At 45.8% G+C, this 12012-nt stretch overlaps 1 protein-coding gene across 2 annotated transcripts in view; it reads right to left on the minus strand.

The window, feature by feature from the left end:
• Positions 1–3031: 3031 nt before the first annotated feature.
• The window catches only part of ENO3 (enolase 3), a 118364-nt gene continuing 109383 nt past the window's right edge, over positions 3032–12012 (minus strand). For both annotated transcript variants that reach the window (XM_068273898.1, XM_068273897.1), the window contains exons 9-12: positions 10590–10791; positions 6973–7081; positions 5871–5929; positions 3032–3469 (exon numbers count right to left, since the gene is read on the minus strand). In XM_068273898.1, the coding sequence (XP_068129999.1) occupies positions 3400–3469; positions 5871–5929; positions 6973–7081; positions 10590–10791 (440 nt within the window). In that variant the 3' untranslated portion in view covers positions 3032–3399. The remainder of the gene's footprint in view (positions 3470–5870; positions 5930–6972; positions 7082–10589; positions 10792–12012) is intronic.

The following is a 12012-nucleotide window of genomic DNA, read 5'->3' on the forward strand; positions in this document are numbered from 1 at the left end:
GACAGAAAACGCTGGCTCCCGAGTGCGTCGGACGAAAAACTGTGCCCGGGTGCGTCGGAACTGCAACGTACCGAAACGCAGCGTCGGGTGTGAAAGGTAAAATGAGTCTATGGACTTTCATTTTACCTTGTTAACGCAAACGTTAGCCATTGGATCAAAACGCAGAAAATCTGTGCAGATGTGAAAGCGTCCTGAGAGCAGTACAGAGATAAAGTGCCAATTTTATAGATTTGAGCTCTGGCATATTTCAATGAACCTGTCATTGAACAGAGATAATGAAACGGTAAAAACTAGATTTAAAAATAAACCTGGGTCATTTGTAGGAGACCGAGGACAGATTGAATTGTTGTTCTCATCAGTTTTTCACCATGGATGTTCTTTAACTGTATTGGTTGTGTTGCTTGTCAAGCAAAAGAGGATTGAAATTCTTCTCAATCCCATATGGCCTCAATTCACTAAGATTATGCTGGAGATAATAAGGCAAGAGAAAACTTACCTCCACACAGTGAGAGAGTTATCTTATCTCTTCATTACTAACGTTATCTCCTCTGTAGTTAATTTACCTCCTCTGTAGTTATTTTCACACCCAGTTAATTAACAGCCTGTCTTTACCTCTGAAGTTATTTTAAAGCGGTATCGTCACCATAAAAATCAAATTTCAACAGCAACTGGTCTGAGTGTATTAAGTGATAAAGATGCTAATCCTGCATTCAAAACTTTCAAAACGTTTTCTGCTGTTATGATTTGGAGTTATCACATACTTAACGAAGACTGGCCCTTTAGTAGTCGGTGCCAAAGAATTGCATGCTGGGGGTTCTTTTTATCTATAATCTATTCCTCCTCTTCCCTTTATTTCCCTGCCAGCTCCTTATCTGAAACCTAATCCCCTAATCACTTGTGTTTACAAGCAAGGCTGAGGCGACTCAGCGATTGGAGGAGACAAGAAAAAAAGTAAAGGGCAGAAATGACATCACAAGTTAGCCTTAACTGTGGGCAAAAGACATGGCCCCCACCAGGAACAGAATTCTCATCATTTACTATATAACATTCACTGAAATCAAAACGAGGACAGTATAATACATGTGTTATGTAAGTAGATCAAGTATTTATCTACTTAGAATGTGTTTTTTTTCCCTGGCATAGTATGGCTGATCCTACTGCTTTAAGGATTGGAGAGTTAACTTAAAGACAGAAGAGTTAACTTGAGGTTTGCCTGAGGTAAAATGTTGCCTGAATACTACATGCCTTATCACCATGGTGATAACTCTAGAAACATCATTAAAGACAGGAGTTAAGCTTAGTGAATTGAGGCCAATCTCCCCAATCCAATGTCTCCCCCTGAAAAACGCCTCCCCACCAAACTTTTTCTGTATTGTTTATCATTATTTCACTGCCTAGGATTACTGAATTTGTGTAGCGCTCATCCTGAACCTCGTGGTTTTAGTGGACTCTTCTGAAGGCTTTTGAGCTAAAGCTGCTGATGCAAGAGGAAAGTGGACTGGTCTTGATGCTGTAGGAGGATGTTGTCTACAAGTAGTGGTAGACTCAGGCCTTGCTCACTTTAAGAGGAACTCCAGTGAAAATAATGTAATAAAGTGCTTAATTTTTTTTACAATAATTATATATAAATGATTTAGTCAAGGTTTGCCCATTGTAAAAGCTTCATTCACCTTGATTTATATTCTGACATTTATCACATGGTAACATTTTTACTGCTGGCAGGTGATGTCAGTGGAAAGAGATGCGGCTTGCTTTTTTGGCAGTTGGAAACAACTATTTCCCACAATGCAACGAAGTTTACAGACAGGAAACTGCCAAGACCATGGTCCTCAGTATCCTGTGGGAGGGGTCTCACCACAATATCAGCCATACAGCGCCTCCTGATGGTCTGTTTGTGAAAAGGAATAGGTTTCTCGTGTAAAAGGAGGGTATCAGCTACTGATTGGGATGAAGTTTAATTCTTGGTAACTGTTTCTCTTTAAGAATACAGTAGCAACCCTTTAAAGAGCACCTGAGGTGGTTCTTGAGGGGGGCAGATGGGACAGAGTCATGTTCTCTGCCTAATGACATGGTTCTGTGTCCCCCAACTGCCGCTCTGTGCCCCACAGCCGTGCTATAGACCCCTGAGGTTAGCGACAAGATTTGTCTATAACTCGGAGGTAAACACAGGGGAGAGGAATTCCCTGTTCAGAAACACCCCCCAGGGGCGTTCCTGCTGGGTTTCCTGAGCTGCCATTGGGCAGCTCCCTTCCTGGCTGCGCCTCCTGCCTCTTCCCCGCCTCCCTGCACGCTATGAGAGACCCACAGTCTCTCAGTGCAGTGTCGTGAGCCAGGGGTCATGCAAGTGATAGTGGGCTATTGCGGCCCACAGGAGCAGCTGATCCGCTCCGCATCTTCCCGCCTAGCCCACCTCGGGCTCTCTTCAAAGTAAACTAGGAAAAGTAGTTTATTACATCAGTAGTTTACAATAGCAGAATTGGTTATACATTATTTTTATAGTCATTTTCTGGCACCTGAAGACTATATAAGTTTACTAGAACAGGATTTTACTGTAATACCTCTTGAGATTCCACATGGAGTACTTTGGGGAGGGGGAGTTGTACAGCGCTGGTACTGGATGCTAACAGGTGCCCACCTCGTGCAGGAGAGCAGCTGACAGGCAGTGAGTTCACCGCTTATCAGCTGCCCGTGGGAAAGGGGCCTTACTGACATGGGAGTCAGCAGAGAGGCGTGGCTTCAGCTGACACTGCGATTCCCACCTCACAAGGCCATGTGACGAAAGGGCGAGGAGCTCTCTGTCACCCAGGATTTATGAATTGACACTGTATTTATCTTACTATATGACGTTTTCATTATTTTACAAAATGGTTTTAACACATGATTAATTTCAAGTGCAGTCCTTCTAAATACAAATAAAAATCTGTGAATGAATTAATGGGGGCATTAGAAAATAATGTGTAAACTGGAGTTAGTGTTACAGGGCCATAAACAGCGCCCTCTGTCTGTGGTGTAATAAAACTCACACACTTGATTCTTTCTGGTTTCATCTTTATTTGAATGTTACTTGGAAAATGGCCGGCATGCCTGAGGACACCACCCAATGGAGCCCCCAGCGGTTTCTGTTACGTCATGGAGAATCTGCTGGGGGAGGGGCGGGTTGTGTCCACCAATGGGATTTGTGGGCTGTCAACTCTGGTAGACCAATCGTGCCACAGATGTAAGAAATTCTCTTTACTGTCCATGTTATCCCACCGATCTGTCACTATTCCACAGAATTCATCCAGAGTATCCACAGGCTGCAGACAGCAGGTCGCATGGAGCGTTAGTTGAGTGAGGAGGATTGTGGGAAGGGAAAGGGGATGGAAGTGTAAAGGATTCTGGGTATGGAACGTTCTCTTTTTACTTGGCTCTGGGGTTTCTGAAGTTTCTTCCAGCAAACTTGGCTTGGTCTCCCAGTTCCTCCTCAATCCTGCAGGACACAAGATCATCATCATCAGGTGACCTCATCAAACACTTCAGGCAAATCACAGTACACATTACATGGGTGGCATTATGACGGTACGGTATATGCCTGGCAGTATGAGGAGACAGTATGTGGGTGGCAGTATGAGGCTTGTTGGTTTCTGGTAGTCATTAGTCATTTTGCTGGGTTTAGTGTTATTGGCCATTACAATTTATCTAAAAAGTTTTCTTTGGGAATTGGGTCTGAGCTCTGTGCAGGCCCCACCAACAAGCTTTACAGGTGGCACTATGCCTGAAGGCAGGCAATGTTCTCCCAGCATCCGCTAACCTAGATAAAGTGACGCGTGGTTCAGATCAATTGATGAGCATGAATTCGAAGGAAAGAGGAAATTTTTATTCCAGAAGAAGTGGAATTCTCTTCAGTAGAGGTTACTCACCCAGCACTCTGCATTCCACTGACCAGATCTCCCTTCAGTCGGGGGGACCTCTGGCTACTTAATACTGAGGTTCCTCTAGCAAACTAATACTTTGGCGCATGTCTACCTACTTAATATTGAGGGCACTTCTTTCCACCTAATTCCAAGGGACACTTGTAGCGACCTATGACAGGCAAGGGAAGTGTGGGAGAAGTGACAGCTGGGCCATTCGGCACACGTGCGCTGCAGGTTGGTGGGTCGGAGGGCGGCGAACACTTGCAATCCAGCGCAGGAGACTCTGGCGCAGCCGGCGCCACCATAGGCCGTAATATGAATTACAGCTATAGCGGCGCATAGTGAGTAAATTCAGCGCCGTCAGAGCTGAAGTTACTTTTTAAACACTGTGTTTCGGCCTCCAGCAATAGCTGCAAGCAAAATGATTTAATTCCCCACTATCCACATGGACCTGGAGGGGGAATAGTAATTAACGTAGCCAGGAGCTTGTGCAGCAGCAGCAGCATAAGCCATACTGGCTGTATACTGCGCCCAAGGCTCCTGGCGGTGAATCCTCTTGTACGCAGTTCGGAGGGATTTGTAGGCTCATGGAGGGCGGAGTCTAGGGTGCCAGGACATCTGTGCCTATAGGCTCCTGTGATGTAAATCCAGGCCTGGTTGCATTGCTCTATACAATCCAGTTTAGATCGAGTCGGCTACATGGTAGAAAATTGATCACCCACTAGATGATCTCCGATTGAGGAGGGATTTATCATGGGGGTCCATTCAATCCTAATAATTTCATCTGGCATGCAAACTTAATGCCAATTCTATGCTGCGTGTCACTGAACAAATCCAAACTGTTGAAGACATATACAATTTGTATTAAACTTGCATGCAAGCCAGAATCATTGTCATCACATTGAGGATCTTTAGCGCTGAAATCGGTGAGCGATGAGTCAGAAGACAGATGGATTGATCCGTGACGCACATCGGCGCTCGGCTCGCTGTCCTGTGAGGTTGTGCAGCTACTGCTTCCTGGTTGAGGTTTCTATCTGCTGCACAATAACCGGGGCGGGTCTAGCAGGACAAAAACTATGACATCACTGAGCTGCTCAGTCCAGCTCCTCCCACCGCAGATGTCTGTCTAAAGCTGGCCACTAATGGTCCAATTTCTAGCGAAAAATCGTTTGAGCGATCAGAAATTCTGATCAGATTGGTTGTAAATAATCTCCATTGGTGGACACAATCGATTATGAACGAGTGAAAAAAATGTCGCCCGACTGAATTTTCGTCGAATGAAAATTTGGATTTTCTTGGTGGTCGTGATAGATAGGAAGCAAAGATTGGTTAGTTGATGGTGTAGTGAACGATTTTTCGTCCGATCAGAATTTCTGATCGCTCAAACGATTTTTCGCTAGAAATTGGACAGTTAGTGGCCACCTTAAGGAGATGGCATGGCTGTACGTTTCCTATAATGCACCTCTCGGTAGTTCTATCAGCTGATACAGCTTAACCCAGGGGTCTCAAACTCAATTTACCTGGGGGCCGCAGGAGGCAAATTCAGGATGAGGCTGGGCCACATAAGGAATTTCACAATCGCGGCGTATCGCTGCCTCTGCCCGCCCCTCTCACTCTTCCTTCACAGAGAGGGGCGGGGAGAGGAGGCGATCCGTGCGGCGATTGACGTCAGGAGGGGCAGAGCGGAAGGTGAAAGCTCGGCCCCTTCCAGGACATGCCGGTGGATTGCCCCCCAGGCGATTTGGGGGCTCTGCAGCCCTCGTTTAGCGGCGGGGATGCAGCGGATTACTTGGGAGCACTGAAGCCAACTATAAGGAAGCTTTTGCCGGCGAGGGCCACAAAATATTGTATCGAGGGCCGCAAATGGCCCGCGGGCCACGAGTTTGAGACCCCCGGCTTAACCAGTTGAGTGAAAGGCTTTTCTACATACCACTAGCCATGCAATGTATATTGTCTGTACCTAGTGCCATTACTTACCTCATCAGCTGGTTGTATTTGGACAATCTCTCTGACCTGCAGGGGGCGCCAGTTTTAATCTGTGAAGGACACCAAAAACAGTCAAATACAATACTTACATTCTTTATTTACCTAAATTTTATGTAGATGCTTCATGGTGCTCAATCACCTTATAATTTTATATTCTACAACGTTGTTCAGATATCATTGATCCATTCCCATCAGTCTCTGCACCAGAGGAGCTTACACTCTGTCCTCACCACAGTCACACACTATTATTATTATACATTTATATAGCTCTGACATATTCCACAGCGCTGTACAGAGATCAGTGATCCATACCCATCAGCCTCTGCACCAGAGGAGCTTACACTCTAATGTCCTCACCACAGTCACACACTATTATTATTATACATTTGTATAGCTCTGACATATACCACAGCGCTGTACAGAGATCACTGATCCATTCCCATCAGTCTCTGCACCAGAGGAGCTTACACTCTAATGCCCTCACCACAGTCACACACTATTATTATTATACATTTATATAGCTTTGACATAATCCGCAGCGCTGTACAAAGATCACTGATCCATTCCCATCAGTCTCTGCACCAGAGGAGCTTACACTCTAATGCCCTCACCACAGTCACACACTATTATTATTATTATACATTTATATAGCTTTGACATAATCCGCAGCGCTGTACAAAGATCACTGATCCATTCCCATCAGTCTCTGCACCAGAGGAGCTTACACTCTAATGCCCTCACCACAGTCACACACTATTATTATTATTATACATTTATATAGCTTTGACATATTCCGCAGCGCTGTACAAAGATCACTGATCCATTCCCATCAGTCTCTGCACCAGAGGAGCTTACACTCTAATGCCCTCACCACAGTCACACACTATTATTATTATACATTTATATAGCTTTGACATATTCCACAGCGCTGTATAGAGATCACTGATCCATTCCCATCAGTCTCTGCACCAGAGGGGCTTACACTCTAATGTCCACAGCCACACACTTTCCATCTCTAATGGGAGGAACCCATGCAGACAGTGTTGCTGGTGGTCATTGCCCCAGTGCTAGTAGCAGCCTATCAGACACTCACCTGTCCTGTACACAGTCCGACCACCAGGTCGGCGATAAAGGTATCTTCTGTCTCCCCGGAGCGGTGACTGACCATCACTCCCCAGCCATTGGATTGGGCCAGCTTGCACCTGCACAGACAATGTACACATTATGGGTGGACGAGACACTGGATACCCCGATGGCTGCATCATGTGTGGCTTTGCCTGGATAAACAATAAAGGCCAGACCTGAGCATTGGAAGAGTTCCCCAATCCTGCTGTATTACAAACATGCAAATTGTGGCCCGACGACCGTTTCACATCGACAAGCTCTTCCTCAAGTAGTTCTGATCCAACAGATGAACTGCTAGAGTGAGGAGGAAACGGCCTCACCCAACACTACTGATGTAAAAAGCAGAGCCCACCCCTCAAAGCTCTGCTGTTCCATCAGTAGTGTTGGGTGAGGCCGTTTCCTCCTCACTCTAGCAGTTCATCTGTTGGATCAGAACTACTTGAGGAAGAGCTTGTCGATGTGAAACGGTCACCGGGCCACAATCTAGATCTAGAACAGCTGATCTAGATCCGAGCTGTTTCTTTATGTTTGTGTTAGATGAGATATAAGTAAGGCAATAAGAACTTGGCATATTAGCATTAATTGCACCCCTGAACTCCCTCTAGGCTCAGTGAAACCTTCCATCACATTAATGAAACAATAGGAAGGATGAAAGGTCAATGGTTAAAGGATACCACAACTGACATGTGGCATAATGAGATAGACATGGGTATGTACAGCGCCAAGCACACAAATAACTATGCTGTGTTCCTTTTTTTCTTTCTCTGCCTGAAAGAGGTAAATATCAGGTATGTAAGTGGCTGACTCAGTCCTGACTCAGACAGGAAGTGACTACAGTGTGACCTTCACTGATAAGAAATTCCAACTATAAAACACTTTCCTAGAAGAAAATGGCTTCTGAGAGCAAGAAAGAGATAAATAAGGGGGAAATTCTTATCAGTGAAGGTCACACTGTAGTCACTTCCTGTCTGAGTCAGGACTGAGTCAGCCACTTACATACCTGATATTTACCTCTTTCAGGCAGAGAAAGAAAAAAAGGAACACAGCATAGTTATTTGTGTGCTAGGCACTGTACATACCCATGTCTATCTCATTATGCCCCATGTCAGTTGTGGTATCCTTTAAGGACTTCCTCCTGACACTGGGAGACTTAAGGAGGCCCTGTAGTGACATATAGAAGATTGCAGCAAATTATTCAAGATACCTCCTTTTACTGTAATTATCCTGGTTTCAGCATTATAAACACTTCCTATATCTATATAAGCTGTATATTAGAATGTAGCCCTGTGGGTGCTTAGCCTAGGCTGTTTAGCTATGCAAAATCCTCCTCCTAGAGCATTTTAGGAGACTACATTTATTTTGAACTCGCTTTGGAACCCTCAGTAAACAAACATTCTGCAGCACTACGCCTGACAGGACTAAAGATGTGGCCACCTTTGAAAATTTCCAGAATGTAGGTCAGGGTGAGGAAAGATTTTGCAATGGGCAAACACTGACTAAATAATTTTTAAATGAATACAGTAAGAAAATTAAAAAAATAAATTTTATTAATTACATTATCTTCTCTACAGTTCCTCTTTAAGCCTGGTACACACCTATGAAGCATGTCATCCAGCACAGTTCAGGACAAGAGATCAGAGACGTCTCCTCTCCCTCATGGCTCACCTAGTTCCGGCTTCTGCTGATCGCATCATCAGCAGAAGCCGGTACTATAGAAGCAGTGAGAGAAAGGAGACATCTCTGATCGCCTCTGGATGAGGTCAGCTGGTGCTGCCGCTACATGTATCTATGCAGGGAGGAGCAGAGGTGGATGGGGGGGAGAGGAGGAGTGGAGGAGGCGTGGGGACGTAACGTCGGGATTCGTCAGATTTGAATCGCAGAAATGAAGTCGGGATTTGAATTTACAAATCTTTCTCTGGATTCCAGGGATTTGCGGATTCGACAGATTTGTCGTCCCACCTCTAATTCATGAGGAACATGACCGCTGTCAGAATTTGCTTTGCTCCGTGTTGGGTGTAGCTGGACATGAAATGTCTCTTTGAAAGGTCTTCTTACTTATGTAGGGATGGTCCTGCTTAGAACTCATGGACAATCATGTGATCAGTTTGATCAGCTGATAGATTTGTAAGGCTCTGATTTGCTGGTCATGATCGTGTGTTAAATCAGGAAGTCATCCCAGCAAATCAGGACCTTACAAAGCTATCTGCTGATCATATGTTTCTCCATGACTTCTCCTAGACAGGGCAATCCCTACTTAATGGATTGGTTGACCCAATAGGGAGTTCCATATTGTAATGGGGTCACAGAAGGCCACTGTATCCTTCCTCCTCGGCTACGTCTATCATGCTGTTCCTTATTCCCTCTCTTTGGTGGTTTGGTGGGACAAGGATGGATCTGCTGCTTTCCTAACTATAAACTAGGTACTTGCACGCTTTCCTAACCATGACCGGATCTGAGGCAAGGCCACAATGGCCATGGCCTAGGGCACCAGGAAGCAAGGGGACGGGCAGCGGCTGACACACTCAGGCAGTTAAATTGCCAAACATGTAAATGGCAGCGGTCACAGACCCAGTCCGTGGCAGTAAAGGACATTACAGGACGGGGAGAACAGGAACGGGGGAGGTGGGTTTCTGACAGTGGGGCTTGGGTGGTAAAATGTACAAATCTGCCATGTTCCTGACTATTATATCCTCGGTTGGAATGTGCTATCTCAGGACCGTGTCCGATGTTTGGCCGGTACAGAGACACAGCTGGACACTCACGCCTGGATGGACTCTGTACTATCTCTGAACCATGTCCCATGTTTGGCCGGTACAGAGACATAGCTGGACACTCACGCCTGGATGGACTCTCTGCTATCTCTGAACCGTGTCCCATGTTTGGCCGGTACAGAGACACAACTGGACACTCACACCTGGATGGACTCTGTGCTATCTCTGAACCGTGTCCCATGTTTGGCCGGTACAGAGACACAACTGGACACTCACACCTGGATGGACTCTGTGCTATCTCTGAACCATGTCCCATGTTTGGCCGGTACAGAGACACAGCTGGACACTCACGCCTGGATGGACTCTGTACTATCTCTGAACCGTGTCCCATGTTTGGCCGGTACAGAGACACAGCTGGACACTTACACCTGGATGGACTCTGTGCTATCTCTGAACCATGTCCCATGTTTGGCCGGTACAGAGACACAGCTGGACACTCACACTTGGATGGACTCTGCACTATCTCTGAACCATGTCCCATGTTTGGCCGGTACAGAGATGCAGCTGGACACTCACACCTGGATGGACTCTGTGATATCTCTGAACCATGTCATGTTTGGCCGGTACAGAGACACAGCTGGACACTCACGCCTGGATGGACTCTGTGCTATCTCTGAACCATGTCCCATGTTTGGCCGGTACAGAAATGCAGCTAGACACTCACGCCTGGATGGACTCTGTGCTATCTCTGAACCACGTCCCATGTTTAGCCGGTACAGAGACACAGCTGGACACTCACGCCTGGATGGACTCTGTGCTATCTCTGAACCATGTCCCATGTTTGGCCGGTACAGAGATGCAGCTGGACACTTACGCCTGGATGGACTCTGTGACTGATCCGATTTGGTTAACTTTCAGCAGGAGGCAGTTGCAGGCTTTCTCCTCTACGGCCTTCTGGATCCTCTTTGGGTTTGTCACTGTCAGATCGTCACCAACTATCTGGATGTCAACACCTGTGAGGAATTTCTTCCAGTTCTCCCAGTCATCCTGGTCAAAGGGGTCCTCAATGGAGAGCACTGTGGGGAAAAGAGAAGAATGCATCACCCTGCAGAACCTTTGGCTCTTTGTCTTGACCTGTTGGTGCCACTGTTTCTCAGTATTGTGCTGCAGTTCCAGTGTCCAACAGCAGGTGTCTCCCTGCAGTTGACACCGATTGATTATGTTCCACCTGTAGTTGTTACCTCTGGAAGTGTTCATGTTTTGGATTTAAAGGGGAACTCTGGCAAAAATTATGCTGTTACATAATCCTCACATCAGTTATTTAATTTGGACAGCATACATTTCACCATAGACCTTGTGTTAAAAAAATAGCTCATAACACCACCTTACTCCCCTACTGCTAGCAGTTTAGCAGAGAGAATTCCATCACAAGAGCTGATGTAGTGACGCAGCTCAGTTGAGTAGGGGAGTAGAGCTGTGTTAGAAGCTATTTATTTAACACAAGGTCTATAGTGAAATATATGCTGTCCATATTAAATAAATGATGTGGGGATAAAGGAACAGCATAATTTCCACCATAGTGCCCCTTTAAGCCAGTCTGTGCTAACTGCCAAGTCTTCTTTACCTGAAAGTCTGCCTTGTTCTTTTCTATGCTGCCTTTTGCCCCGACTTTGCTGTACAGTCCCCTCCTTACAAACATTTCAAATTAAAATGTTTCAGAGATACAAACAAAGTGGTCTTCATGTGCAAAATATACTGCTTTTTGTTGTTAAATGTTGCAGTATTATATAAAGTGTTAAAGCACACTGAAAACAACCAAAAACAACATAGTTTTATACCTCCCAACTTTTTAAGATAAGAGGGACACTTAAGCCAGGCCCCTTCAACACCCCTAATCACGCCCCTGGCACACTCCTAGTCACACGTATAAAGATTTCATAAGAAAAATATGTGGTTTTATAATTCAAACCACACTGGTCCTTTCTATCCTAGTTAATATTTCTTTATATTAACACTTCAAAAATAAGAGACATATCAATTTAAACTGGCAGCTCCCTTCTGTCTAGGTCACCCTGCAGGAGGAGGGCAAAGTGAGAGCTCCCTTCTGTCTGTGTCACCCTGCAGGAGGAGGGGCAGACTAGCAGCACCCTTCTGTCTGTGTCACCCTGCAGGAGGAGGGGCAGACTGGCAGCTCCCTTCTTTCTGTGTCACCCTGCAGGAGGAGGGGCAGACTGGCAGCTCCCTTCTGTCTGTGTCACCCTGCAGGAGGAGGGGCAGACTGGCAACTCCCTTCTGTC

The sequence above is a fragment of the Hyperolius riggenbachi genome, chromosome 3 (assembly GCF_040937935.1).
Source record: "Hyperolius riggenbachi isolate aHypRig1 chromosome 3, aHypRig1.pri, whole genome shotgun sequence".
NCBI lineage: Eukaryota > Metazoa > Chordata > Amphibia > Anura > Hyperoliidae > Hyperolius > Hyperolius riggenbachi.